Consider the following 26,053-nt stretch of genomic DNA (forward strand, 5'->3'; position numbering starts at 1 on the left):
ATTACATTTTTTAAGGAGAAAACAGGATTTCCAAAGATATAGATTAAATGCTTGCTGCATCTACAAAATAAAAAAAGAAGGGGGAAATCACGCACGCTTGCAACCCAGAGGCCAGCTGGATTGGTGAAATGTTGATGGATAACATTTGAGAAATGCGTCAAAGATTATCGTCTGGGAATTGTACTCCTATAACCAAACAAGGGAGAATTCGCCCTGCAATGCCATTCACAATTGGAAATTTTATTTCTTTAGACAAGAGCTGCATCCTGGTGACTCATGGTCAGGATTTGGATTAGAGTTGCCAATTCTGGTTTTGGAAATACCTCAAGATTTGGGACAGTGGAATCTGAGAAGGGTGGAATTTGGGGAGGGGAGAGACCTCAGCGAGGTATAATGCTATAGAGTCTTCCCTCCAAAGAAGCTCATTTTCTCAAGGGGAACTGATCCTTGTCATCAGCAAATCACTTGTAATTTCAGGAGATCTCCAGGCCCCACTTGGCAACCCTAATTTGGCCCTCTGAAAAATCTTTAACTATCCCTACCAAACCCCTTTCCAATTTTAATCAAGATATCATAGAATGTTTGGACATAATTTCACTGTCAAAGAAGATAGAAATGTTTTCAAATGGTGGAAAAACTGAGATGCTCCAGGTATCAATGCGACCAATTCTTTTTTTGCACTTTATGGGTATATAATGTGCATATCTTTGCATATCATTCAAATATGCAGAGCTATCTCAAATAGCGCTCCCCTCTTCTATGTTGTCTTTGTGCACACGCACGCATGTGCGTGCACACACACACACACACACAAACGAGGTAAGTTAGGCTGAAAACAACAAGTTGGCCAAGATCATGCAGACCACAGATGGCCCAGTGCAAAGCGCAGGAGCGCTCCCAAGCCCTGAGCAATGATATCATTCCCGAGAGTGATGTTGTCACGCTGCCCTAGGGGCACGGCCAGGAAGCCTGTTCCCCTGCATTTCCCCCCAGCTGGCCAGGTAGGGTTGCCAGGGACCTAGAGTCCCTCGATGGGGGCCCCACAGATCCCTGGAGTCTCCTGGCAGGGCATTGGGAGCCAGTACTCACCCTGATGGCATGGGCGACCTGCTCTTGCCGCTGCTGCCCACTTTCACCGCCGTGGCCCCTGTGCACCAAACGAGAGCAGTCGGCAGTGGCAAGAGCGGGCAGCGGTGGTGGTGAGAGTGGCCTGCTCTTGCCACAGCTGCCTGCTCTTGTGGCACAGGAGCATCTCCGGCTAGGGGCGTGCTGTCGCACTACCCAAGGAGGGGTGCCTCCCCCCGCCAGCCAGGTAAGTGAGCATAGGGGGGAAGGGTGGGATCGGGGGATCTCCCACCCCTGGCGGGGGAATGGCAACCCTACTCAGCCCAGTGAGTAGTGGTGGAGGGTGGAGAGTGGCAGCGGAGGATCCCCCACCCCCACCAGGGGACCTGGGATCCCTATTTAACCCAGGTTTTCCTAGTTCCACAGTTTTCACCACACTGGCTTGCAATCTACTAGACTGTTGCAAATCTTTATTCCTTTACTTATTCTAAAAAATAGTTGCAGTTTACTCTGTCCCCCAACTCAGCTAACCAAAGCAAGTTTTAACAATCAAAACCAGCTGTGAACTGGAAAGTGTGGAGATCATCCAAGTATTTATTACCCTGATATCCTACCTTTCTTCCTTCATGGAATTCAAGGCAATCTATACAAGGTTCTCGGGTGGTCCCCCATTCAGGCCTCAGCAGACCAATATCTACTTAACACCAGAACGTCTTCCAACCATTCCTTGGCTCTAGAGAAGAGTTCTTCAGGCTTTCAAGGGAAAATACTTCCAGGCTTGACTTCCTACAGTCATTTCTAGCATTGTGACTTACCAATCTGAAGGCAACATTGGGGCCTAAAAGGCTGTAGGCAACAAGGAATTCTGCATATTGACTTCAACTAACCACCCTATTGCCTAGCTTTCCAACAACAATAAAGTCTTCCTGGCTCAAACAGTCATTTCCAACACCTTTCCGGAAAAAAAAGGGAAGAAATCAATTTTTTCCACTTTTAATGCATTGCGCTTTGTAATGTTTCATGTGTGCTACCAACTCTGACAACTCACTAATCTGTCCAGAATACATCTCGTTTGGCAATTATATGGTAATGAAGCCATTTCTCCTGTTTTTGAATGATTCATGTTTCACTTTATGGAGTTCTAAGAGCGCCTCTTTGAAGCATTTTCCCCAACTCCACAATAATGCACTTGTAATGCTAGGGGTTTTTTTTACAAAAAAACTGTAACGATGTGCAGCTTTAAGGTTCTTTCTCCCACCCCACCCCTTGCCTGTCATTTCATCCCGAATCGTTTGGGATTGATTTGCACACTGTAAAATAACCCATACAAAGATACTAAATGACAGGGAGGAGTGATTGTCAGTGCAGTCAATGGAGTAACTGCAAGGAGAAGACATTGAATTCCCATTGGTATTGACCAAACACTGAGAAATACTGTCCCCATTGAGATAACACTTTGCACAGTAATAATCACCATCCCCATTGAGAAAGCAATAAGCAATGGTGATGTTTGTGTGTATTCCATTGCTGGCAGCCTCAATTTTTACCTGATTCCAGGTTGAATTCCCACCTGACATCCCCAGATCACTGATAAAACCTGGCCACAGGCTCTTGTTTGCTCCAGCAGGCTCAGACCAAAGGAGGAAACTAGCCGAGGAACTCTCATTGAATCAATGAATCCAAAGAACTCTCCTTGAACCAGTGAGTCCAGACTAGACATGGGCACGAACCACAAAAACACCGAACCATGGGGTTCATGGCTTTTTCATGAACCAGGAACCACGAACTGGGGCAAGTTCACGGACCAGTTTGTGGTTTGTGGGGTTTAAATGCTCCTTTCCAGCCACTTAGCTGCAGCAGGGAAAAGGGCATTTGATAGTTTAAAGGGGCAGTTTAGGGCCATTTGAGGGGCTGTGGTTTGTGGGCTTTGGGCCATTTAAAGGGCCCTGCCGCTTGCAAGTAGATCCCTTTAAACTATCAGCTGGCAGGCAGCGGGGGAGATCCCCCCCTGTTGCCTGCCAGCTGATAGTTTAAAGGGACCTGCTGTGGCAGGAAAAGTTTAAATGGCCATTTAAATGTCCCCTTTGCAGCGGCAGGAAAAGGGGCATTGCTTTTTTAAAATGAACCAAACAGAACCAGTAGACCAGTTCTGTAGAAGTTCGTGGAAACGAGCTTCCACGAACCATTGAATTGCGACCCACGAACCAGGCTGGTTCGTGGGTTTTTTTGGTTCATATTCAGGTTCATGCCCATCTCTAGTCCAGACTCAGAGCAGGATAGAGGATACACCCTGATTTCTCTCAAAGTGTCCAGGTCAGGCTTCCAATTCTAAGCAGTTACGGGGTTCATTCTTTTCTAGAATTTGCCTTCACTCTGCCCTGAAGCACCCAGAAATTGAATCTGATGCTCCTCTTTTGCTGGCGAATGGGAAATTCAAGGCACTTCACTGGGCAAATTCCCCTTGGAAGATGCTACCTTCTGCACAAGTCTTCCACAATGCTTCTTTTGTGCCTTTTTCTATTTCCGTCATGCTGAGTTTTCTACATGAAAATCCACACAAGTTTTAACATTATTTTTAGTTTCAGGTAGGTTGGTCTGCAGTAGAGTGGAGGATCTGAGTCCAGTGACACCTAAGAGACCAACAAGATTTCCGTGGTATGAACTTTGGAGAGTCAAAACTCCCTTCTTCGGATGCAAGGAGGAGTGGAGGTGCTTGAGCCTTTATATCCCAGTCAGGAAGTGGAAGAGATGAAGCAAAGAAGTGAGTCAGCTTGAATGGAGCAGAAATTAGCATCTGTAGTGAAGTAAGAATCCTATGTCTCTATTCAGCCTCGGGGAGGTGGGGCTCCATTGTTCTGAACTTGTGAACGAACAAACGTTCTGCAGTCTCACCTTGTAATCTGCTCTTGACGCTTCTTCAATTGAGGACAGCCACTTTTAGGTCAGCAGTGGAATATCCTGGAAAATTAAAATGTTCTCCCATTGGTTTTTTAGAGTTGTGATTTTTAATGGCGGGAGGGTTCCCATCACTTGCATGTAAATGGTACAAAAAAGGCGCATAATATCAAAATGGCATAAAGTGGACAAATCAGGAATATCAACCGGGGGAATCCAAAGAGTCACAATGGGTTGGACCCTGTGGATCCATTCCATGAACGGAGATCCTTCCCTCCAATGCCAAATGCCTTTCCTGTCAAAAGAGGCTGATCTCATAACGGGGAAGGATCCTTGCACTGGAGGAAAGTGCTGCTGTCAGGGATCCGTAAGACCCAATCTGATGTAAACACCAAGAAGGAAAAAAGGATAGGTTTCCAAATGTGCTATTCTTGAAACATAATCAAAGGAAAACCTGAGATGAGCGGAACTTTAGGGAGCTTTTCCCAAGCTGCGCCCAACTGTCCTGAATACATTTGTCGTGGTTGTTCAGACAGCAAGGAGTCCCGAATGCCAGCTGTTTTGGTACATTTTTGGCATGCCGTCCACAGCACCAGATGAAAATGTCAGTCGTTTCTCGCTCCTGGGGAACTTATTTTCTTTTTCTTTCCCCCCCTTCCCCTTGGCAGCAAAACGTCTCTAATAATTGATTCTTTCAACATCTGGTGCGCAGATTAACATGTGCAGCAAATGGTCCAAAAATGGAAAGGCGATTCATTTTCATTGTGCTTAATAAAATAACCAAGTGAGGTGGGGGGGACGCGGGGTGTCAGAAGCACTTTAAAAAATAGTTTTTCTCCGCTCGTGTTAACCTGCACGAAAGCCATTGCGTGTATTATGGATTATTACTTAGCCAAAGGACTTGCCTTCCTGCATCTCAGGGAAGATAATTAAATGTGTAGATAATAAGCCCAATTTTCAAACCACGGCCCTTGCAACGATGCCAGGTTCTCACTTCCCCGTTGATATCTGCGTTCATAATTCAGTATCTTTTGTGCATTTCCATCATGAATAGAAACCCTAAGGAACGATATCTCGAGGCATCAGTCAATGAAGCCGCAGGGTGCAGGCACGGATGTGTTTGTATGAGACTATGGCATACACACTCCCAGCTGGCCAGCACTGTTAGCAGCTATTGCTCCTTCCCTTCTGCTTGCATTTTATTTAATTTTTAAAAGTATAAATCCCCCTCCCTCCCTTGCAAAATATTTCAGGGCAGCTTACCCCTCATTGAAAGAGACGAGAAACCAGCAAACACCAAATCCAAAGGCAATAAAGCACACTATTACAAATGCTAAACAGCAAGTCAGAAAGATATGAGATAGTATTAAAGGCCTGCACGGTAGGCAATAGGGTTGCCAACTGTCTGCTGGGAAATTTGTGTAGATTTGGGGAGGGTGGAGTCTGAGGACGGAGATGTTTGGGGAGGGACCCCAGCAGGGTATAATGCCATACAGCCTGCCCTCCAAAGCAGTAATCTTTTCCAGGGCACTGATCGGTGTGGTCTGGAGATCAGCTGTAATTCTGGGAAATCGCCAGGCTCCTGCTGGAGGTTAGCCACCCTAATAGAGGACTTCATGTATCCTCTCTGGTAGACTGCTCCACAAAGAGTAGGAGTCACTCCTGAAGCCAAAACCGACAAAATGCAGGCCCTAGCTGACAATGACTGGATCAGATGGAAGGAAGCCCCATTCAGCCGTTCCTGTTGGGAGAACCCCATATATGTAGGGCATGTACAGGGATGTGGGTCTCGGGCTGTGACCTTTTTTCTTTTTATTTCACATGGTGATCAAATTCATTTAGGACAATTGCCTCCAACATACAGGGTTTTTTTTAGCGGTGACCTGAGGAACATCCTATACATTTATAGTGCAATCCTAAGAAGAGTTACATTTGTCTAAGCCCACTGAAACCCATGGGCTTAGACTAGAGTAACTCTTCTTAGGATTGCACTGTTAGCAGACTGCACTGGGGATGAATTTTAACAAGTACATTTTTGACAAGGTGCGTAGACTGAAATTTCCTCTTGGACAAACTGTTAAAGGTGCACGAGCCCTAATCATTGTAGTTTCTATCATGTGAATGCCTCTTAGTATAAATGGAGTATGTTCTTGTGATCCAAAAGCTGTAACGTTTTGATTCTCATAGGTCAGAATCGGCAATTTGGATTGAGCTGAAAAGCAATTGGAAGCCAATGGGGGTTTAGCCAAATAGTGCAAGTGGCAGTCAAACTGCTAACAGGGGGGTGGAAGCACATTATCCCCAAGGCAGCTTCCAGGATGTCTTGGCATCTACATGGAGTTGGCTAGAGGCAGGATAGGTGATGTCAGGGTGTGTGGCATATGCAAATCAGTTATGCTAATTACACACTTTCAGTGATGTCAAGGGGTGTGGCATATGCTAATGAGTTATGCTAATAAGTTATGCTAATGAGTTCCTCCAGCTCGTTTTCTACGAAATGACCCCTGGGTAGAGGTAAAGACAGCCTGGGCTCAGTGACCCATCTTTCATCTACAGATACTGCCCATATTTTGGCTGAAAAAGACCTGAAGATGCGCAAGGAGACCTGCTGTAGTATAGTGGTTAAGTGGTCGGGACACAAGTCAGCGCTCTGCTAGTTCGACTCCCACTACTGCCTTAAGCTCAGGAGGTGGCCTTGGGGACGCTGTTCCTCTTGCCCTCAGCTCCCCAGCTGTATTGTGGGGATAATAATAATGCTGACTTTGTTCACCAATCTGAGTGGGGCACTAATAAGTCTAGAAGAGCAATATATAAGCACAGTTATTTTAGCACAGTGAGTGGTTGGGTTGCGAGTCAGCACTCTGCTGGTTCGACTCCCACTACTCCCATGAGCTCTGCAGGTGGCCCTGGGGAAGCTGCTCCTCTCAGCCCCAGCTCCCCAGCTGCCCTGTGGGGATAGTAAGAACATCGACTTCGTTCACTGCTTTGAGTGAGGCACTAATATGTCGAGAAGAGCAATGTATAAATGAAGTTTTTGTTGTTGTTACATAAAATTTTGCTTTAGGTAAAACTCAGTTTTAGTCTTTCCCACTGCCCCCCCCCAAAAAAACTATTCTTATTCTTATTGATCCCCTTTGCTTAATATTTTGCAATATTGTACTCCTGCGAAGGAATCCCCAAGTTTCCTTCTAAGTTTGCTATATGCAAAATCGAGCGCCAGCTCCTGGGACATACAGGACCTCCCTTTTCCCACCAGTTTTGCTTGTCTTATTAAAAACTTTTTGTTTTGCTTCCCTTGGGAGTTCTCAATTGCACTGACAGCACCTGCCATGCCCCGACCCCACCTCGAGACTCCCACCAGCAACTCTGCCCACCTGACCTCAGGGTGCAACCTACCTGAGATTTTTAGCTAAATAAAATTTTAGCTCTTGAATTTTAATTCCACTACAGTTACATTATGAAATCGGAGCACTGAGAAGAGCTACTGATAAAAGGAAAAATAGGTATGAATGAAGCCTTCGGATGCACTTAACTCATGTCTGAGTCGCATCCAATAAACGTACGTCAAGCGTAGACCCTTTCAGAACTGACAACCAGTTATGAGGCTGCTATATCAGAGTGACTGGGGATGGACGTACAATGAAGAGCCTCATAGATCATGTGGGCCAGGGCTTTTTTTCCAGCTGGAACGCGGTGGAACGGAGTTCCGGAACCTCTTGAAAATGGTCACATGGCTGGTGGCCCCGCCCCCTGATCTCCAGACAGAGGGGAGTTTAGATTGCCCTCCGCGCCGCCAAGCAGTGTGGAGGGCAATCTCAACTCCCCTCTGTCTGGCGATCAGGGGGCGGGGCCACCAGCCATGTGACCATTTTCTCCAAGGGCAACCCACTGAGTTCCACCACCTCGTTTCCCGGGGAAAAAGCCCTGATGTGGGCCCACTACTGAAAAATCCTGGATGCCGCTAACATTGAGTGTTTCTAAGGAACCCAAAATTTTGCCAATACAAAGAACACAAAATGCTAAGAATCTGGCGTGGGGGGTGCACTGTTTTCACAGGAATGTTCCTGATAGCCTAAAATACAAAAATGCGACTGAGGTCAGAGGAATATTTAGCATTCTGTTGCTGTTTACAGCTGAGAAGATCAGCTTCTGACTTCGCGGGGTGGGGGAATAACGTCCTGAAAAGAGTTGCTGTGACTGGAGATGTATGTTTATTTATTTATTTATTTATTCAATTTATATACCGCCCATCCCCAGGGGCTCTGGGCGGTGAACAGTTAAATGTTCCTTGAGGATGGTATTTTTAATCCCTGCTGTGAATTAGGCAAAACCAAGAGACAAAAAATCTATGAGGTCAACAGTAAAAAGCGTCATCTAAAACAAAACAAACCAGGAAACATTCACAGCTCCCTAATTTTGCCAAAGGGTTCATAATAACAGAAGGTTCATCATTTTATATGAATGCATATGCCACAGGCGAATATAATATAAGGCAAGGAAATTTGAGCATTTTATAACAGGATAAATTAAATTTAACTGGGTGTCACAGCTGGCGGGGGCTGGGGGGCATTGCTCGTTACAAAACTTTTACAACTAGCCACGTATATATCATAATGTCTGGTTCCAGCCACAGAAAATACCCATCAGTTGATTGAAGATTCTTGGTTCTATCAAGAAAGAGTGAAGAAATCTTCCCAAGGAGGGAATCGCACAAACCACCGCCTCCTCAGCTGTCTGCGTCTATGAAAAATTACAGAGCCGCATGGCAGAGCTTATCACCGGAGAACAGAGAATGTGATGCCCCAACAAAGCCTTTCAGCGAATTTCACTGGCGATAAGCTCTACTTGAAACATACAGTGGGATCTACAGAAACACTTCGCTATTGTCCCCAAAAGAAACAAGAGGCCAGTTCTGGATCCAGCTGACATAAGCAGGTTAGGAGACTGAAGGCAAGAATCAGAGGAGTTCGCTGTGTTAGTCTGTAGTCACCAAATAGTAAAGAGTCCAGGAGCACCTTTCAGACTAACCGACTTTACTGTGGCATCAGCTTCAGAGAACCACAGCTCTCTTCATCAGATGCATCGTCAGCTTTTGAAAACCACAGTTCTCTTCGCCAGACGCATCATCAGCTTTTGAGAACCACAGCTCTCTTCGTCAGATGCATTTGACGATGCATCTGATGAAGACATCTGTGGCTCTCGAAAGCTTATGCAACAATAAAGTTGGTTAGTCTTAAAGGTGCTACTGGACTCTTTACTATTTTGAAGACAAGAAGCTGCCTTACATTGAATCAGACTCTTAATCCATCAATATCAGTATCCTCTACTCAGATGGGCAGTGGCTGTCCACGGTCTTAGGTGGAGGACTTTCCCATCACCTCCTACCAGATCCTATTAACTAGAGATGCCAGGAACTTCATGCATACCAAGGAGATGTTCTACCTCTAGGGTTGCCAATCTCCAGGTGGGGCCTGGAGATCTCCTGGATTTACAACAGACTACTGAGGTCAGTTTCTGCGGAGAAAATGGCAGCACTGGAGGGTGGACTCTATGGAATTATACACCATTGAGGTCCCTTCCTACACTTCATCCACCTCCAAAGCTCCAGGAATTCCCCAGCCTCAGGTTGGCAACCCTGTTAACCCCTGAGCCACTGACACCCCCCCCCCCCTCACTGACTGGTGACAGTGAGACTTCTGAATGGATTGTTCCGTTCACAAAACTGGGTTTGGTTTCCCAAGAGCCTCTTGCTTTCGGGGACCACAGATCTCTTTGTCAGATGCATCTGGCAGGGAGAGCTGTGGTTATCGAAGGCCCATACTGCATTGGAATTGGATGGTCTAGCTGTTTGGCTGCTACAAACTAACAGGGAAACTCCTTTGATGCCAACTGATCCACACACCAAAAGGAGATGTTTATATATACTAGCAAAGGAATGTTTTGGTTGCACCCTCCCCTTTCCCCCCCTAATTGCCTCTTCTCTCTCCTCCTCTTCTCCTCCCTCCTCTTCTATATTTGACCAGTCTCTGTATCATGCATCTGACGAAGAGAACTTGATTCTCGAAAGCTTATGCTACAATAAAATTGGTTAGTCTTAAAGGTGCTACTGGACTCTTTTTGATCTTGCTATTTCTTAAACTATATTGGGGATGGGATTTACCCAGATTTTAGTAAACTGAAAAAGCAGCAATCTCTGTCCCGTCTGAATGACCCCTCACAGGTCTAACGTTAGAACAGAACTTCCCTCGCCACCAAATGTCTCCTTCGCATCTTATCACTCCTCCAGCAACCATTTCACTGATGAAAATCGTGACCCATTTGCAGTGCCAAATTTTCTGACTGAGGACTGCAGCCTGAGAGCCCCCCCCCACACACACACACACACTTCTGCTTTGCTGAAGGCCGCACTTTGTCTGCTGTATCGATTCACTCAGAAACAGCCTTTCCTGCCCAGTTCTAAAAAATGAAGATGTTTGTTCTTCAGATTAAAGATACGGTCGAACAATAGAACTGTCCTGCAGCCTGTTAGCTACGATGCCAAATGAGCCTCGCCAATGCATGAACTGGCAAAGGGGTCAGTTTTGGGGGGTGGCTAACCTAAGTTCGATCCCACCTGCTTTTTTTGCTGGCGGAAAGGGGAAGGGGGGGATCCCTTTTGGTCAGAAGCTAAGCAGGGTCGGCCTTGGTTAGTAATTGGATGGGAGACCTCCAACAAAGGCCAGGGATGCCGAAGCAGGCAATGGCAAACCACCTCTGTTAGTCTCTTGCCGTGAAAACCTCACCAGGGGTCGCCGTAAGTCAACTCTGACTTGAGGGCAGGATTTCATTTTCATACTGGGTCTCAGGTGGAGATCTTTCACATCGCCTACCACCTGATATTTTTAATTGTAGCTGCTGGGGACTGAACCTGGGACCCTCTGCTCGTCAAGAAGATGTTCTACTTAGCCACAGCCCCTCCTTCTGGAATGGGAGCAGTGTTGTTACAGGGAACAGAATTTCTCTTTTCAAAATGCATTTTTTTAAAGATATGGCCATCTTCTTATTCCCTTTTTCTCCTTGAGGATCTCTATGTTCAATGTTGGACACCAAAGGGTGGTGCCCAAGCAGGAGGGTGGAAAGATGGTCTGCCTCTGAGCATCCGCAGAAAACAATGTTTGCAATTTTATAGAACCTCCCTTCCTGCCCCTTCTCTCTTTAAGTTTATCTTTTGATCAAAATGGGATTGATTTGAAACTGCCCAGCGCTCTACCTGGACTTGGCATTGCCCCCCAAAACCCCGCACCTCCCAGAGCTGAGGTTCAACAAGCCAATAATCCCAGCTCTCTCACTCACCAGCAGGGGATGGCTGGGACGTCCCCCAGTCCAGACACTGGCTGCAGGACATCTGAGAAGGAAGCGGAAGGTGGCCGGGGGCTGCAACGCTGTGCCAGTCGAAGTGCCGGACAATGATCCTCACGGCCTGGTGCCCCAGCCAAAGCAGCGGCCCCACACCAGGCACAGCCCCGGGACAACACTGCCTGGGGCCTGGCAGCAGCCTACATTGACCCGCCAATGCCCAGGGTGGGCCCCACTCAAGAGGACCAGGGCATGCAAAGCCACCGGAGGGGCCAGCAGCCAGGAACAGCTGCAGGGCCTGATCAACAAGCAGCAAGGAAAAGCTCGGTCAAGGGCTCAGGGGGTGGACCACAGGGGCACAGCTGGTGATGCAAGTCCAGTAGCACCTTTAAGACTAATCAACTTTATTGTAGCATAAGCTTTCGAGAACCACAGCTCTCTTTGTCAGATGCATCGTCAGCTTTCAAGAACCACAGCTCTCTTTGTCAGATGCATTCATCAGATGCATCTGTTGAAGAGAGCTGTGGTTCTCGAAAGCTTATGCTACAATAAAGTTGGTTAGTCTTAAAGGTGCTACTAGAATTTTTAATATATTGGAGGAAGAGCCACTTTAAGTTGGAGGAAGTCTCTTTAGACTGGAGGAAAGTTCTTTGGAGGATGGTTGGATCCACCTCAACACCTAGTCTGCAAAGAGAGTTGAACATCGGTTCAACAAGGTTTCCAAAGGCATGCCCAACATCTCCCCCAAGTTGGGACAGCCATTTAGCCAAGTAGGGAATACCACAGCAAAGGTGTAGAAAATAGGAGCCATACCTGTTAAATGGTGAGAGAATGCGGCTCTAATTTTCCAACCAATTCCCGTGAACGGCAGATGAAAGCGGACAGCTGTTCCCTGATGGTTCCACTTCAAAGTGCAGGTGGAGGGCTGCATGATTGAATGCATCTCCTTCAAATATACACCACTCTCTACACAGGGCACTGGATATCAGCAAAAGAACTTTAGCCTCCTCTTCTCCTTGAATGTTATCCAATGGGGGGGGGGGAGCTACATTCTGTACGGACGATTGCCCGAATGCAGCACCACCAGCTACTGTTTCTGCCTCCCTTTTTAGTGTGCCTCAGCACACAGCACATTTAATACCAGAGCCAACAGAAGGAAATCTATTAATTCTCCCTCCATTTACATCTATATTAAGAAGCAGGCCTCAGGAGGGCTCATAGTTGCAGTTTTATTTATTTATTTTTAAAATATGTGTGGGCTCGCTATAAACACAAATTACCCCTGTAACAACTGTTAGTGTGTTGGGTGTTCTGTAGGTTTTCCCACCCACTTGACAGAAAGAGAGAAACAAATTTAGTTGCACAATATCTGCCAATAAGCATCAGCCAGTAAAACTGGAAATTCATATAAGCAAGAGATTTTTCTGGCAGGCAATGGTAAAAAAAGGTTACTAGCTCACAAATATTTCCATCAGTCTCTTGTAGGGTTGCCAGGCCCAGCAGCCCTGTAGGAGACCAGGGGTCAGCCTTCTGCGATTGCACGATGTCACTTCCAGGAAAAATGCAGATGCCATGATGTGACGCCTTTCTAAGAATCTCCGTAAACTCTATGATAAAACCATAGTCTGGAGTGTTCTTAGAGAGGACTGGCATCGCTTCCAGGTTTTCCCCAGAGGTGACATAAATCCTGTCTAGGAATCACCGAAAATTCTATGGTTTTACCATAGAGTTGCCAGCAATTCCTAGAGAAATGTGATGTCAGCACTCCCTTAGCACAAGAGGCAGATAGTTCTACAGTCCTGAAGCTACAGCTGTAAATTGACTGCTACTAGCAACAAACAATTGACTCACACTCACTGATGGTAGAGGGAAAAGGGGTAGATTTCATGAACAAAGAAGGAGTACGGTTCATATAAGGAGAAATAAACTCTCCAGTATTATTTATTAAAATGTTCACATCCTGCTTTTTGGTCTTTCTTAAAGAACTTCAAAGCAGCTTAGAGAATGTCATTATACCAAAACAGCACACCAAAATATTACAATGCTCTAAAAACCATCAAAACTCTAATACATCTTTTAAAGGCACAGAGAGACAAATCTAAATCAGAATAAAACCAGATCCATCAAGCACCATTTTGTAGTGAGTACGGAAGATCAAAATCTGTCTTCAACAGAAGCCTTCACTAGTTTAAGGGAGATTAATACAGATGCTGCCAAGGGAAACTCAAGAAGGAGGGAATTCCACAGCCTCAGGGCCACTACATGAATGTGCCATCCCATACCACCATCCACCAAATCTCCAAGGGCAGGAGGACACGGAGAAGTTATGTATGACCCAAGCCGTTCCAGTGTTACAGATTATTATTATTCTCCCATGAGCCTGTATAAAGATATGCATATTATTCATAAAAAGAGGAGCCCCATGCAGATCCTTGTTCTTAGAACAATACAGATTTTTTGGGCCAATCCTTCTTCCGCTGACAGCCCCACAAAAGTGTCTGGATTATGCACTGCTCACCAAACTGCACAATATTCAGTTGCTGCATGCCCCCTGACAGCTGACCTGACCTTCACTTCACCCCCATTTGAGAGAACTTGGGTTTGATAAGCCTTACACTATACAGTACTTGGCATCCAGATACTCTGGCATCAACATTGAACAGTACAAACACCAGCCCTGCACTATCAACCTTCTGGGAGCATTTGGAGGCAAATCCTGGGGGGGGGGGGGGGAGCATCACTGATGCCGTGATGTCCCTTCCAGGTGAGGACCTACCTGGAAATAACATCACAGGATCTGTGATACTCTAAAAATTGCTCCACTGTCTGTGGTAAAGACCACAGAGATTTGCAGAGATCCCTAGAGCATCATAGTCACTGTGACTTCACTTCTAGGTGGGTACTCACCCGGAAGTGACATCACAGCATCTGCACTGTTTTGCCCCATCCTTTCTTCCACTGCTCCATCGAGTCAGCATAGGGACAGAACTGGTAAAATTGGGCCGTTTCCACACAGCTTACCTCAACCCGGAACACTGCGGAACATGCCAAAAAACCCATGGAAGATCGTGTTTTCTCACACAAGTTTTATGCAATGTCGCACGATGTCACGCAAAACTTGCGCAAGAAAACGCGATCTTCCGTGTTTTTTTCAGCATGTTCCACAGCGTTCTGGGTTAAGGTAAGCCGTGTAGAAACGGCCCAACTGACCACTATACATCTGATAACAGATAACATCAGCATGGTAGGCTGATATTTTGTTCTCCCATTTCACAATGTGTAGCCTGACCTCCATGCCTGTTACAGGAACGAAGTCCCCAGGCTGGCAAACACGAGGAATGCAATACAAACACAAGCTGTTGTTCTTTGCCACTTCTGTCTCTCACAACTCCTCTTTGCCTAAGGCTAGCGATTCAAGGAGGGCTGATAGCAGAGGGAACTGTGCCAAGGAGATGGTGCAGAAATGTGTTGAGAAAGTTGCTGAGGGCTGCGTACATTCAGTGCTGATACCTGATTCTACAGCCCTGCACACACACACACACACACTCACATACACAAACTGAAGTTCTGAAACCAGAATTAATTAGGCACCTAGGGATTTGAAGTGAGATACCACCAATATGTGGGTGAGAATCAGTTTTATTTCTCCACGGCAGCTGAATCTGTGAAAGCCCTGAACAAATGCCTGGAGAAGGTAATTGGACGGATGAAGACTAATCAACTGAAATTCAGTCCAGACAAGACTGAGGGGCTGTTGGTCAATGAAAAAACTGCTCGAAGACTGAGGAGGCAGCTTGTCCTGGAAGGAGTTTATTTTACCTGCAAAATTTATACCCTGCCTTGCTATCATCAACAGGGCCACCGCGGCAGCTTACAGACTGAAAACATCCATGTCTTAAAAAGCATTAAAAATCAAACAAAGATAAATCATTAAAACTAAAAGATAAAACTAAAAAACATAAAAAACAACAATTAAAACATAGGGTAGCAAGGATTGCACTCCCCCTAAAGAAGCAGGTTCATATGTTTGGGGTGCTGATGGATCCTGTCCTATGTCTGGAGGTTTGGGTCACCTCTTTTAATCCATTTCAGCAGATACACCAGTTAGTGTGTGTGTGTGTAAAATGCCTTCAGGTTGTAACCAACTTATGGCAACCCCAGCAAGAGGCTTTCAAGGCAAGTGAAAAGCAGAGGTGGTTTGCCAGTGTAGTCCTCTGCAGAGTCTTCCTTGGTGGTCACCCATTTAAGTACTGACCCTGCTTAGCTTCCAAGATCTGACAAGATCGGAATATACCATGCCACCTTCCCTTCCTACACTAGCTAGTCCTGATCCATAAAAAGCATGATCTGGTCAGGGTGATCCAGGATCTGATCACATCCATATGAGATTGCTGCAATGTGCTCTGAGTGGGTCTGCCTTTGAAAATGGGCTGAGCCCTTCAATTGATCCAAAATGCTGCAACCAGGCTACTATCAAGGGTGGAATAAAGGGATCATATAATCCCTGTGCTGAAATATCTGCAGTAGCTGAAGATTTCTTTCCAGGCACAATTTGAAATGCTGGTTCTTAGCTTTAAAGCCCTAAATGGCTTGGAGTCAGGGTACTGGAAAGACCACCTCCTTCCATGCTGTTCAGCACACCAGCTGTGAGCCTCTTCCCAAGTAGTATTACCAACCTCAAGGAGGGATCAGGAGTTTTCCTGGGATTGCAACAGATGTTCACATCAGTACCCCCAGAGAATCAATTCCCCCAGAGGAAATGGCAGCATTGGAAAGCAGACTCTATAACATCGTATCCTGGCTGAGCTCCTTCCTCGCCCCAAATTCCACCCTCTCTTCCACATTTAAATCTCCAAGAATTTCCCAAGCCAGAGTTTGCAATCCTTCCCATACCCTGCTCTCCATCCCCCCATTTGCAAAAGTGAGGTGGCGGTGATCAGACATGAGGCTTTTTTTGGTGGCAACACTTTCCCCCTTGAGGCTCACCCAGCACCTAATTGACAGTCTTGTGAGCACCAGGCCAAAACAGTTCTCTCTACTCAGACACACAGATATTCAGGATGACAAGATCTGAGCAAGTTCCAGATTGGAGTCAGCTGTACAAGCCAGCACCTGAGCAAAGATCCCTTTTAAGATATTGAAAAGTAGAAAAGAATCTGGTTGTCCTATTTTAACAGTGCAGGGGGACAGCTGAGCAACGTTTCAGGGGGAAACAACCTTGAGTAGAGTGCAGCCAGTTGCAGAAAGTGGCAGCAGAGAGCTGTTATCAAACAGCAAAGCAATAGGTTAGAGTCCCGTCATTCAGAACCTTGGACAGATCCTAAGGACAGCAGGAGTTGTTCTGACAGACTGTAAAGTTCACCTGGTTAAATCACTAAAAGTCCACCTGGTTAAATCATTAAACACAGGGCCTAAGATCTGTCAAAGTCCTCTTCCTCTAGACTCTGGCTTAATGCAACATGGTACATTGGCATGACCTTCAACTGTACCCTTTCATCTTCTCCAGGGGAGACTTGTGAAATAAGGAACAATTTGGGATGTTTGGTAGATCAATTCAAATTCCCCTCCTGCATCCTCTGAGCCACCAGTCTCAAATTCAAGATCTACTATTAACAGCCACTCCAGTTCAATTAACTAATCTGCAGGTTTCAGAAGTATTCCAAAACTGGCAAACCTCCCAGATGATCCCACCTTAAGAACACCATCAGAGGATTCCTTCAGAGAACCTGGCACTGGGTTATGATGTTAACAGGGATCTTTCTTTTGTTCTAGACTAGAGCCCCATTCTAAACGGGACAGACCTGGAAACAGAATCCCTGAGTTATATAAAGAGGTCTGAGAAAAATGAAAACAGCCTGCATCCACTGAAGACGGTGCCTCTTAAATACTTGCCGAGTACTTCCTTTTGTCACCCATTACAGTCTATTTTCTATCCCATTCGCTGGACTATAGTCAAGGTCCAAGATTCCAGCTTCCTGGTCCCAGCTGTAACTATAGATGGGCACGAACAGAAAAAAAACCCCGAACATGATGTTTGTTGTTCGTTGCCATCCATGAACAGGGACTCACGAACATGGCCCTGTTCACGAACATGTTCATGGTTGGCTGTTCGTGGGGGCCAACAGGCTCTCCTCCAGCCATCATCCAAGTCAAGATCCCTACAGCACCACTCCCAGAAACCTTACCTGAGCAGGCAGCAGGAAAGGCACCAATAATAAATAATAGCTTGGCCCAGAGCCTGGCAGCAGCCCTGGAACTTGAAGGGGTAGATCCCTATCCCACCACACACTAAGAAAATTCAATCTCCAATGCACTCTCTCTATCAAAACACCAACAGCAACTGTCCCTCCACTGTCTGCAAAGTCAGAGCTGGGAGCCCCCCTCTCCCCTGGTCTTTGCTCCCTTGTTGTAACAAATTTGGAGCTCCACACTTGAAAGGAAGACCTGCCTATCAAGCTAAATTGGGCTTAGATTGGGGTTTCCAGGGCAACAGCAGGAGTTCAGACAGAGTTCAGACAATCCCTGCCTAAGTTGCCAAGGGAATTGACTGCAGGTGCCAGACTGTCTGGCTTGACAAACAGCAACGAACAGCAACGAAGAGGCTTGCAACGACCACCTGTTCTTTTAGAATGGGGCCTCATGAACAGCTTGTTCGCGAACAGCAGATTGGGCTGTTTGTGGCTTTTTTTGTTCATATTGCTGTTTGTGCCCATCTCTAGCTGTGACTCGCAAGATGCGTCTGGGAAGCTTGAAAGCAAAATACAAACTCAGCAATCCTCCCCTATTTATTGGTCCAGTCACTGTGTCACGGCCTAACCTACCTTGCAGGGTTATTGGGTGGATGAAATGGAGGAGGGAAGAATGACGATGTTTACATTTATACAAGTCACCGTTGGGGAGAAAAGGATATAAATGTCTAAACAAATCATCCCCCGCACACAATAGTCAGAGCTAGCTTTGTAGCAGGCATGAATGTATATAAACAGAATTTTCCTAGAAAATAAAAATAATCCCCACTGTGTACCTGCCGATAACTTTGAAATGAGGGTTTTTTTAAATAAATGAAACACTCCAAGCCTGTGATTTAAAAACTAGCAAATATAAGTGGGAGGGGGGCTCTTTTTCCCCTTCCCAACAATGGCTCCAGTTGCTTGGTTTAGAAAGGAAGTTTCCAACACCCAGCAGCTAATTTATTTCAATGTAAATGTCACAACTAATTGCAACATATCATTCCAGTGTGGATAGAGAGACGTCCCCATTAGTGCAATAGAGGGTAACAGTTCCAAAAGAGCTATTACCATGTGTGTGGCCCATAATCTCCAAACAGAGAAAAGATTTACACAATAGACTATAATGGTTTCCAAGGAGTTCTTACACTGTCAGGTAAATAAAATCTTATTGAAATGTATTTTGCACTTTTAAAGCTTTTTGCTGTGGATGCAAATTAGCCGAGTGATCTGGTGTCCTTGAACACAAATTAAAGGGAAGGGTGGAAATGAAAAATGCTCACTGTTTTTCGGGAAGATTTTTAGCAGTATGGAAAAATACTTTACAGTGCCTGCAATATATTTCCACAATTTGTTTACAGTATTCTCTAAAGTGCTCTTGCTCACCCACTCTCTCTCTCTCTGTTTCCCTACGTAATACCATCATGGAACTAAATACTGTCATCCATTCACAATATGATCTCTCATTGGCCAGCATTACACATGTGATTAAACCAGGAAGGACATCATAGAATGAACCAAGAGGAGATTAAAAAAGGTGGCAAGCAGGCCTTTTTTTCAGCAGGAATGCGGTGGAACGGAGTTCCGGCACCTCTTGAAAATGGTCACATGGCCAGTGGCCCCGCCCCCTGATCTCCAGGCAGAGGGGAGTTTAGATTGAAACAAATGGGCTTAAATCACATGCACAAGGGTACCGGCTGGATATTAGGAAGAAATTTTTCACGGTCAGAGTAGTTCAAAAGTGGAATCAGCTGCCTGGGGAGGTGGTGAGCTCCCCTTCATTGAGAGTTTTCAAGAAGAGGCTGGATGAATACTTGTCAGGGATGCTTTAGGCTGATCCCGCACTGGGCAGGGGGTTGGACTAGATGGTCTGTATGGCCCCTTCCAACTTTTATGATTCTATGATTCTATGATTGCCCTCCATGCCACTCGGCATGGAAGGCAATCTAAACTCCCCTCTGTCTGGAGATCAGGGGGCAGGGCCACTGGCCATTTGACCATTTTGGCAGAGGGCGATTTAAACTTTGAAAAACTCCCCCCTTGTTCCAGCGGACCCAAAGTGATGTCATTGTGCGGTCCTGGGAGTGTGCGCACACTTTGCGTGCACTCATGTGGTACCAGGGGCACCACCTCCCACCAGGAGTTGCCTCCTGTGCTGGCAACCCACTGAGTTCCACTACCTCTTTTCCCAGAAAAAAAGCCCTGGTGGCAAGATATCTTGGCTCTGAATGGGATCCCAAAAAGGGTATATTTTCACAATCAAAATATTTTCCAGGAACTACTTCTCTTCTCTCACCCACTTGACATGCCTGTTTTTTGGAATCAAAATTAAAAATTAGGAAACAGTCAGCATAATTGTAAGAGAGAGACTTTTAAAAATAGGAAATTGTTCATTTTTTTTTCTTACCATTGCAAGCGGAACAATCCCAGCGAAAGATGTTTGGCTGACAAAGATCTCGGAGACAAGCAGCTCGCTCATAGCCTCACCTTGAGGGTATTCCACCTGCCAGGTGATTTGCTGGGCCCCCACCAGGCCACTGCTGTTGTCAATTTCAAAGTCCATTTGAAAGATCTCGTAAGAGGAGCCATTTGTCCTAAAAGACCGAAATGCAGCATTAGCAGGAAAATTCAAGCAAGGATATTTTATGTCTTATGGCTAGGTCAGGGCACATTGCGGAGAAAAGGACGGACTCCTGACATGATCCAGACATCTTGTGAAACCCTGGTTTATTTAAACCACGGTTAGCTTGTGAAACCAGAATTCAGTTTGCAAATGGTTATTTCAAACCTCTGCAGCCCAGTGGCATCCGTTCACCCCTGAAAAACGAATAGTGCAGCCCTCATTTGACTTCAGTCGTCTTCATGTGGAGTAACTCTGCCTAGGAATGCACTGCCTGTAACAGCCTTTTTTCCAGAATTAGTTTTGGGGACCCAGGGCCATTTTCTTTTTTTTTCTTTTCTTTTTTTTCACATGCCTAAAACATCCAGAAATTCATGCAAAACTCGTGGCACGGCAGTGTCTTCATAGCGCAATTTCCCGTTTAATGGCATGATGACATCAAAAATTGCACCATTAAACAGGAAATCGTGCTATGAAGACGCCGTCATGCCGCGAGTTTTGCACGATTTTCTGGAGAGGTTTACAGGCATGTGAAAATGGCCATGGTTTAACCTCAGAAATGCTGTTTCCATTGCCTTTGTTCTGCAGCTGGGGAAGGGGATGCCAGGATCCCTGTGTCCAGGCATTGCAGTGAAGACCACAGCTATTTCTATAGGTGAGCACAAACGACATCCCCTGCTGACTCTACCCTTTCCATCACCTCAGTACAGAATTACTGACATCCTAACAATTACTGCAGGGTCTCCATGGCCTGGCAGCCACCCTTTCCACCCTTTCCCACTGGAGCAGTTAAGGAAAGCTACCCCACTGGTCTGCTGTGAAAAGAAGAAAATCCTGTTAAAGAGCTAAAAGGAAGGAGGAAAGGCAAAGGATAGTTCCACCAGCCTCTCCATACAGGCAGTGAGCAAATTATACAAATTGATGCTCCGTCTGAACGGACCACACACTCGCTGGATTTCAAAGGAGGCTCAAAGGGGAAAGCCAGGCTCAGAATGCACATGAAATCAGGTGGGCAGTTCCAAAAATTCAATGGGAAATCACCATGGAAGAAGCCTAAACATGGATAATCAACCAACTGCAAACCGTAGCTTCAGATCGCAGCTTGTCAAACCCTGACCAACCCTAGTTAGTGGTTCAAATAAGACCACCAGCCATAATTAGTTTTGAACATTTTTGGGGGGGGGGTTGTATATAACTGTTCTTAAATGATCTTTGGCTGCTTTCAGGGCAACGTATTGCAGTGGTGGGATTGGTTTTCATCCGTGTGTTTGTAAAACCATAGCGATTCCAGCAATTCTGAGCGCGCCCCTTCCCCAGAAGTGATGTAGAGATGCCTCCACCATCTAGGCTTGCCATCCCCTTGCCAAGGACTGGGGGAACCCCCACTTGCCACCCCCTGGCCCTGCTCATTTGGCCTGCAGGAGGGAGGCACAGGGGGGAGAAGTGCATACGGGCACTCCCCCTGTCCTGCTGAATTGGCTTCAGTGTGCCCAACATTTCTTCCCTCGTGCTAGAAAATGATATTGCTTTCCAGCATGAAGGAAGAGCCATGGGCATACTAAAGCCAGTTCTGTGGGATGGGAGAGCATGGTAGCATGCAAATACCCTACTGCCCCCCACCTCCAGCATCCTGCACCACTACTTTGGTCCTTGGGGCCCAGTAACCCTACCACCATTGCAATTTTTTAAATTATTCTCCTACCAAAGAGGGCTGCCCATGGAAGGCCCAGCTGCCCTTTGAACAGCCCATCTTAAGTGCTACAGCATCATTTTTTTTAAAAGAGGGGAGTTAAATGTGAGTTTGCCCCATGTCTAGATTATGTGGACCACAGTACATTGCATACACACAACCCCCCCCCAATTCGGTTTCACTGAAGTCCAACCTACTCCAACAAACCCCTTGAACCCCATTATGCTGTAGAATAAATGGAGCATGAAACGGCACAGGCAAGGGGGACACGGTTAGATGTTAGGGATGTTCAATACGATCAGTCAAAAATTTAGGTCAGCTGACTTCTCAAATGACAGTATTTTTAAAGCAAAAAACTAATTTAACCATCGGTATTCAGGTCAATGACAGAAATACACTCGTTCATTGTGAAACGATGAAACTGACTTTTTAAAAAATGTAATGTGCTTACCATTTTATAAATTGACATTATAAATTGACCTTTAGGAGCAACATTGCTCTCCTGCTCTATGCGCCCCACATTACTGCATGGCTAGGTGGGTAATTAACCTCCCGCCTGCCCTTGCTAACAAACGACACTCGAATGAAGCAGCGAAGTTAAGCAACTACCTGCATCCTTGGTTTCATGGAGAAATTGACTGTGGTCCGATATTTTGTTGGCCAATTGTATGAATCCAATTATGAATCCTTTTATTTGTTTAAAACTTTTTGTGTCATCTTTCCACCCCATTTAAGGTCTCCAAGGTGGTGAGCAATCAAAAACATCAAAATAAGCTTTAAAATACACATATAAAACAATGAAAAACAATTAAACAAAATACATACACAGGTAGGAGGGTCAACAAAGAAACAGCAAGCAAAACAAAAGTCTTGCAGACTGCCTCTCCTCTATCTCGCAGTACCTCATAGAATGTTCGGTTGGGGTTGGAAATATGGGCAGCCATCTACAGCTGTTTTATTACTGAATTGTATGTTTATTTATCGTTAGAGATGGGCACAAACCGGAAAAAACCCGAACCATGTGGTTCGTGGTTTGTCAAATTTCACGAACCATGAACAACGAACTTTCACAAACCTGCCCTGGTTTGCGAACCGGTTCATTTGGTTCATGAAAAAGTCACATCCAGGTCAGAAAGTCATCACTTCCAGGCCAGCAGAAGGTCACTTCCAGGTCAGCAGAAGGTCTGCAGAAAGTCCATCCCCTGTTGCCTAGGAAACTGATTGATTGGCACCAGGCTGTCTGCAGTGACGAACCAAAAAACGAACCAAACAAACCAGCCTAAAAGTTCATGGTGGTTCATCAGAAATGGGATCTGACGAACTGTGGTTCGCGAACCACGAACCGGCCTGGTTCGTGCTTAATTTTGGTTCGTATTTTGGTTCGTGCCCATATCTATTTATGGTTTTTTAAACAAATTTTATTGTTAATTCTAATACTGACATTATCCGCTCTGAGCCCATTCATGGGGAGAGCGGATTATAAATTTAATCAATCTTCATATACTGGTGGAAAACAATGATGATGAATCTCACTGGTGAAAGAGTTTCAACTTTGTGGTGCCATGACTGACAAGGCCCTTTCTCAAGCTGCCACCTGTCTAGCCCCAGATAGTAAGGGCAGCCATAAAAGGGCCTCTGAAGATAACAGGAGTTGACAGGTAGGTTCATCTGGGAGTAGGCAGTCCTTCGGGTATGCTGGCCCCAAGCTGCAGAGGACTTTAAAGGTCAATACCAGCACCTTGAATTGGGCCAGGAAGAAAATTGGGAACAAGACTGGACTAATATGGTCCCAATGACCCACTCTAGTCACCATTAATTAACAGCCATCTGGGCTTAGTTATGCGTAGAAATATGCGGAGAATGTTAAGCCATGACGCTGTTTAGTTAAGGGTTGACCACATATTTCTTTGCTCCCCTCGGCAGGGAATTTACACACACCAAGCTGTGCTGGCATTTCAAAAACAGGGCTGTCTCTTTCTCCTAATCTCCTTTTTTTAGCAGCATTGCAAAAACAGCTGTACTCACCTGTCAAAGCGATGCTGTTCTAATTAGGTTTCCCGTTTCAGAATCTCCTTTCCCACCAGAGGAGCAGCTCACAAAGTGAGCTGCTTCCTGCCACTGAAAAGCTTTACACGTTGCCAGTCACCCGGCTCCTGTCCTGAACAACAACTCGTGACAATTCCGCCTCAACTAGACTCTCCATTTTATTCCTCCGTCTTGTAGACAGATCATTTAGCCCTTGTGCTCCAATATCTGGGACACCAAATCCCCCACCGAGAAGACGGCAATCAATCTCTGGCCTTTGTTCCACATCTCTTCCAGGTCACAGCGATAATGAACCAACACTAAAACTTTCCGAAGTGGATTTCTTTCTCTCCCTCTGTCCACGGTCCTTTCACTTTCCCTGGAGCCTTTGTTCCAATGTTCACTCCTTGACCCGTGCCTTTCCTAGAATATGAAGACTGACAGGTACTCCACTGCCTTAGAAGGTTATTAATTGCTAGTTAAAGGCACGGCCATCGCATTTGGGAACTCAGCACAATCCCTACATTCAAAGAAAAGTTTGAATTAGCTGGACCATCTCCTCTGTCTTTGTTAGCTCCTTGGGGTAGGCAAAATAAACAAGACTCCTTTTCAACCAATGTAATGCAAAACATAGGTGAGAAGATACTGTCTTGATGGTGGAAAAAAGCTGGAGGCAAAAGCTAGTGGAAAATGGGGTCTGAAGTGCAGAAAGGCAGAAGGACTGGACCCTAACTTTGTATCTAGCATAGCTAACTGGGAGTCCTCTAACTGACTGTCAAGCCAGCGGTCAATGTGGAAGAGAAACCCTGGCCTTGCACCCCAGATGGGATCGACTCTTTTCATGGATGCAGGCAGATGCTTGGAAGGCAATTCTTACTGCCGATGTGGAAGGAGAAGCCCTAGGAGGGCAGGATGGGAAGCAAAAATGATCCTGGAAGGCCCCTTCCCCAACAGAAGAGAGACAGAATGAGGAAGAGGGCTAGGCCCCACCCCCATAAGGGGGGGAGGGAAGGAGCAAACTTTCCATAGCTTCAACCTCGGCGCTTGCACCTACATGCATTGTGTGGGGCAGGGGTTGCCAGCTTGCAAAGACGGCTGCTGCTGCCATCCCCTTGTGGGAGCCTCCGCCTCCCAGCAACAGTGGCTCCCAGACATTTAACACAGGATCACAATGGTCCTACGAGGGGGTGAGTCCAGGGCTCTCCAAGGCTATGGGCTCAACAGGACTTGGCCAGTGGCGTTAATAGCTAATCCTTCCCTGAGCCCTGAGCCAGATGCCAGATGCATCCTGAAGGACTTAAATGATGAAAGGGGGCACTTAACAGGTTGGGGGAGGGCTCACCTGTGATGCCCTGACATCACTGCCCGTGAGCCTAGAAGTAGCATCAGCATGTTGCTGGGGGACTCTGGGAATGCTCTAGCATTTGGGCAAAATTCTATAGTTCAACCAAATGCTGGAGCGTCTCCAGCATCCCACAGCGACATGCTGACATCCCTTCTGGGCACATGGAGAGCGTCCTCAGTGGACTGTTTGGTTCTTCAGCATGGCTTCAATGTTCCAACAGGGTAGCCTTCCTAGCCAGCACTACATGTTTCCAAGTTAGGCTGAAATCTTAACCTGGGCAAAAGCCAGACATGGAGACTTCACAATATATGTTCCTTTAGGCTCATATTCTTTTGGTTTCCTGTGGGGACGGGGCTAAGTACAACTGAAGGTGGCCATTGTAGTTCAATGTCTAGTGGGTGAAGTGATACATGGACAACTGTTGTTGTTTATTGGGGTGGCCAAAAGAATGTTTTCAGAGGCAGGCCTCTGTGGGATACCTTGGAGCTGCAGTCCGATGTCTGCTTGTTGATCCTTAGTCTTTCACCATCGATATTCACTAGCCTGCCTTTCTTGTGAGTGGGATGATTTCACTTCCTGAGAAGACCCAGAAGTGATGGTGGTAGCTCTAGGAATCACTGGAAACTCACCGCCACTTGGAGCAGTTGGAGGCAACATGGGCTCACGGCAGGGACCTCCACCCCAACCAAAGGGTTCGCAGGCTTAGGTTCTAGTCATTTTAGGTGGAATTCTGGGGCCCTGTTCCGCGATTGACTTGGTGTTGATATTCCTATGCTAGGTATATATTGTCCAGTTTGTTAAGTTCTCCTTCAATCTTCCTGTATCAATTCTCTGTCACTATTATTCTGTGA

General features: G+C 46.0%; 1 protein-coding gene across 1 annotated transcript in view; it reads right to left on the reverse strand.

Annotated features, from left to right (window-relative positions):
* The window catches only part of TMEM132B (transmembrane protein 132B), a 270,161-nt gene that overhangs the window by 97,713 nt on the left and 146,395 nt on the right, over positions 1 to 26,053 (reverse strand). Inside the window, exon 4 of the mRNA XM_054995874.1 lies at positions 19,930 to 20,116. Coding sequence (XP_054851849.1) covers positions 19,930 to 20,116 — 187 coding nt within the window. The remainder of the gene's footprint in view (positions 1 to 19,929; positions 20,117 to 26,053) is intronic.

Source organism: Eublepharis macularius, chromosome 13 (assembly GCF_028583425.1).
Source record: "Eublepharis macularius isolate TG4126 chromosome 13, MPM_Emac_v1.0, whole genome shotgun sequence".
In the NCBI taxonomy this organism is placed as follows: domain Eukaryota; kingdom Metazoa; phylum Chordata; class Lepidosauria; order Squamata; family Eublepharidae; genus Eublepharis; species Eublepharis macularius.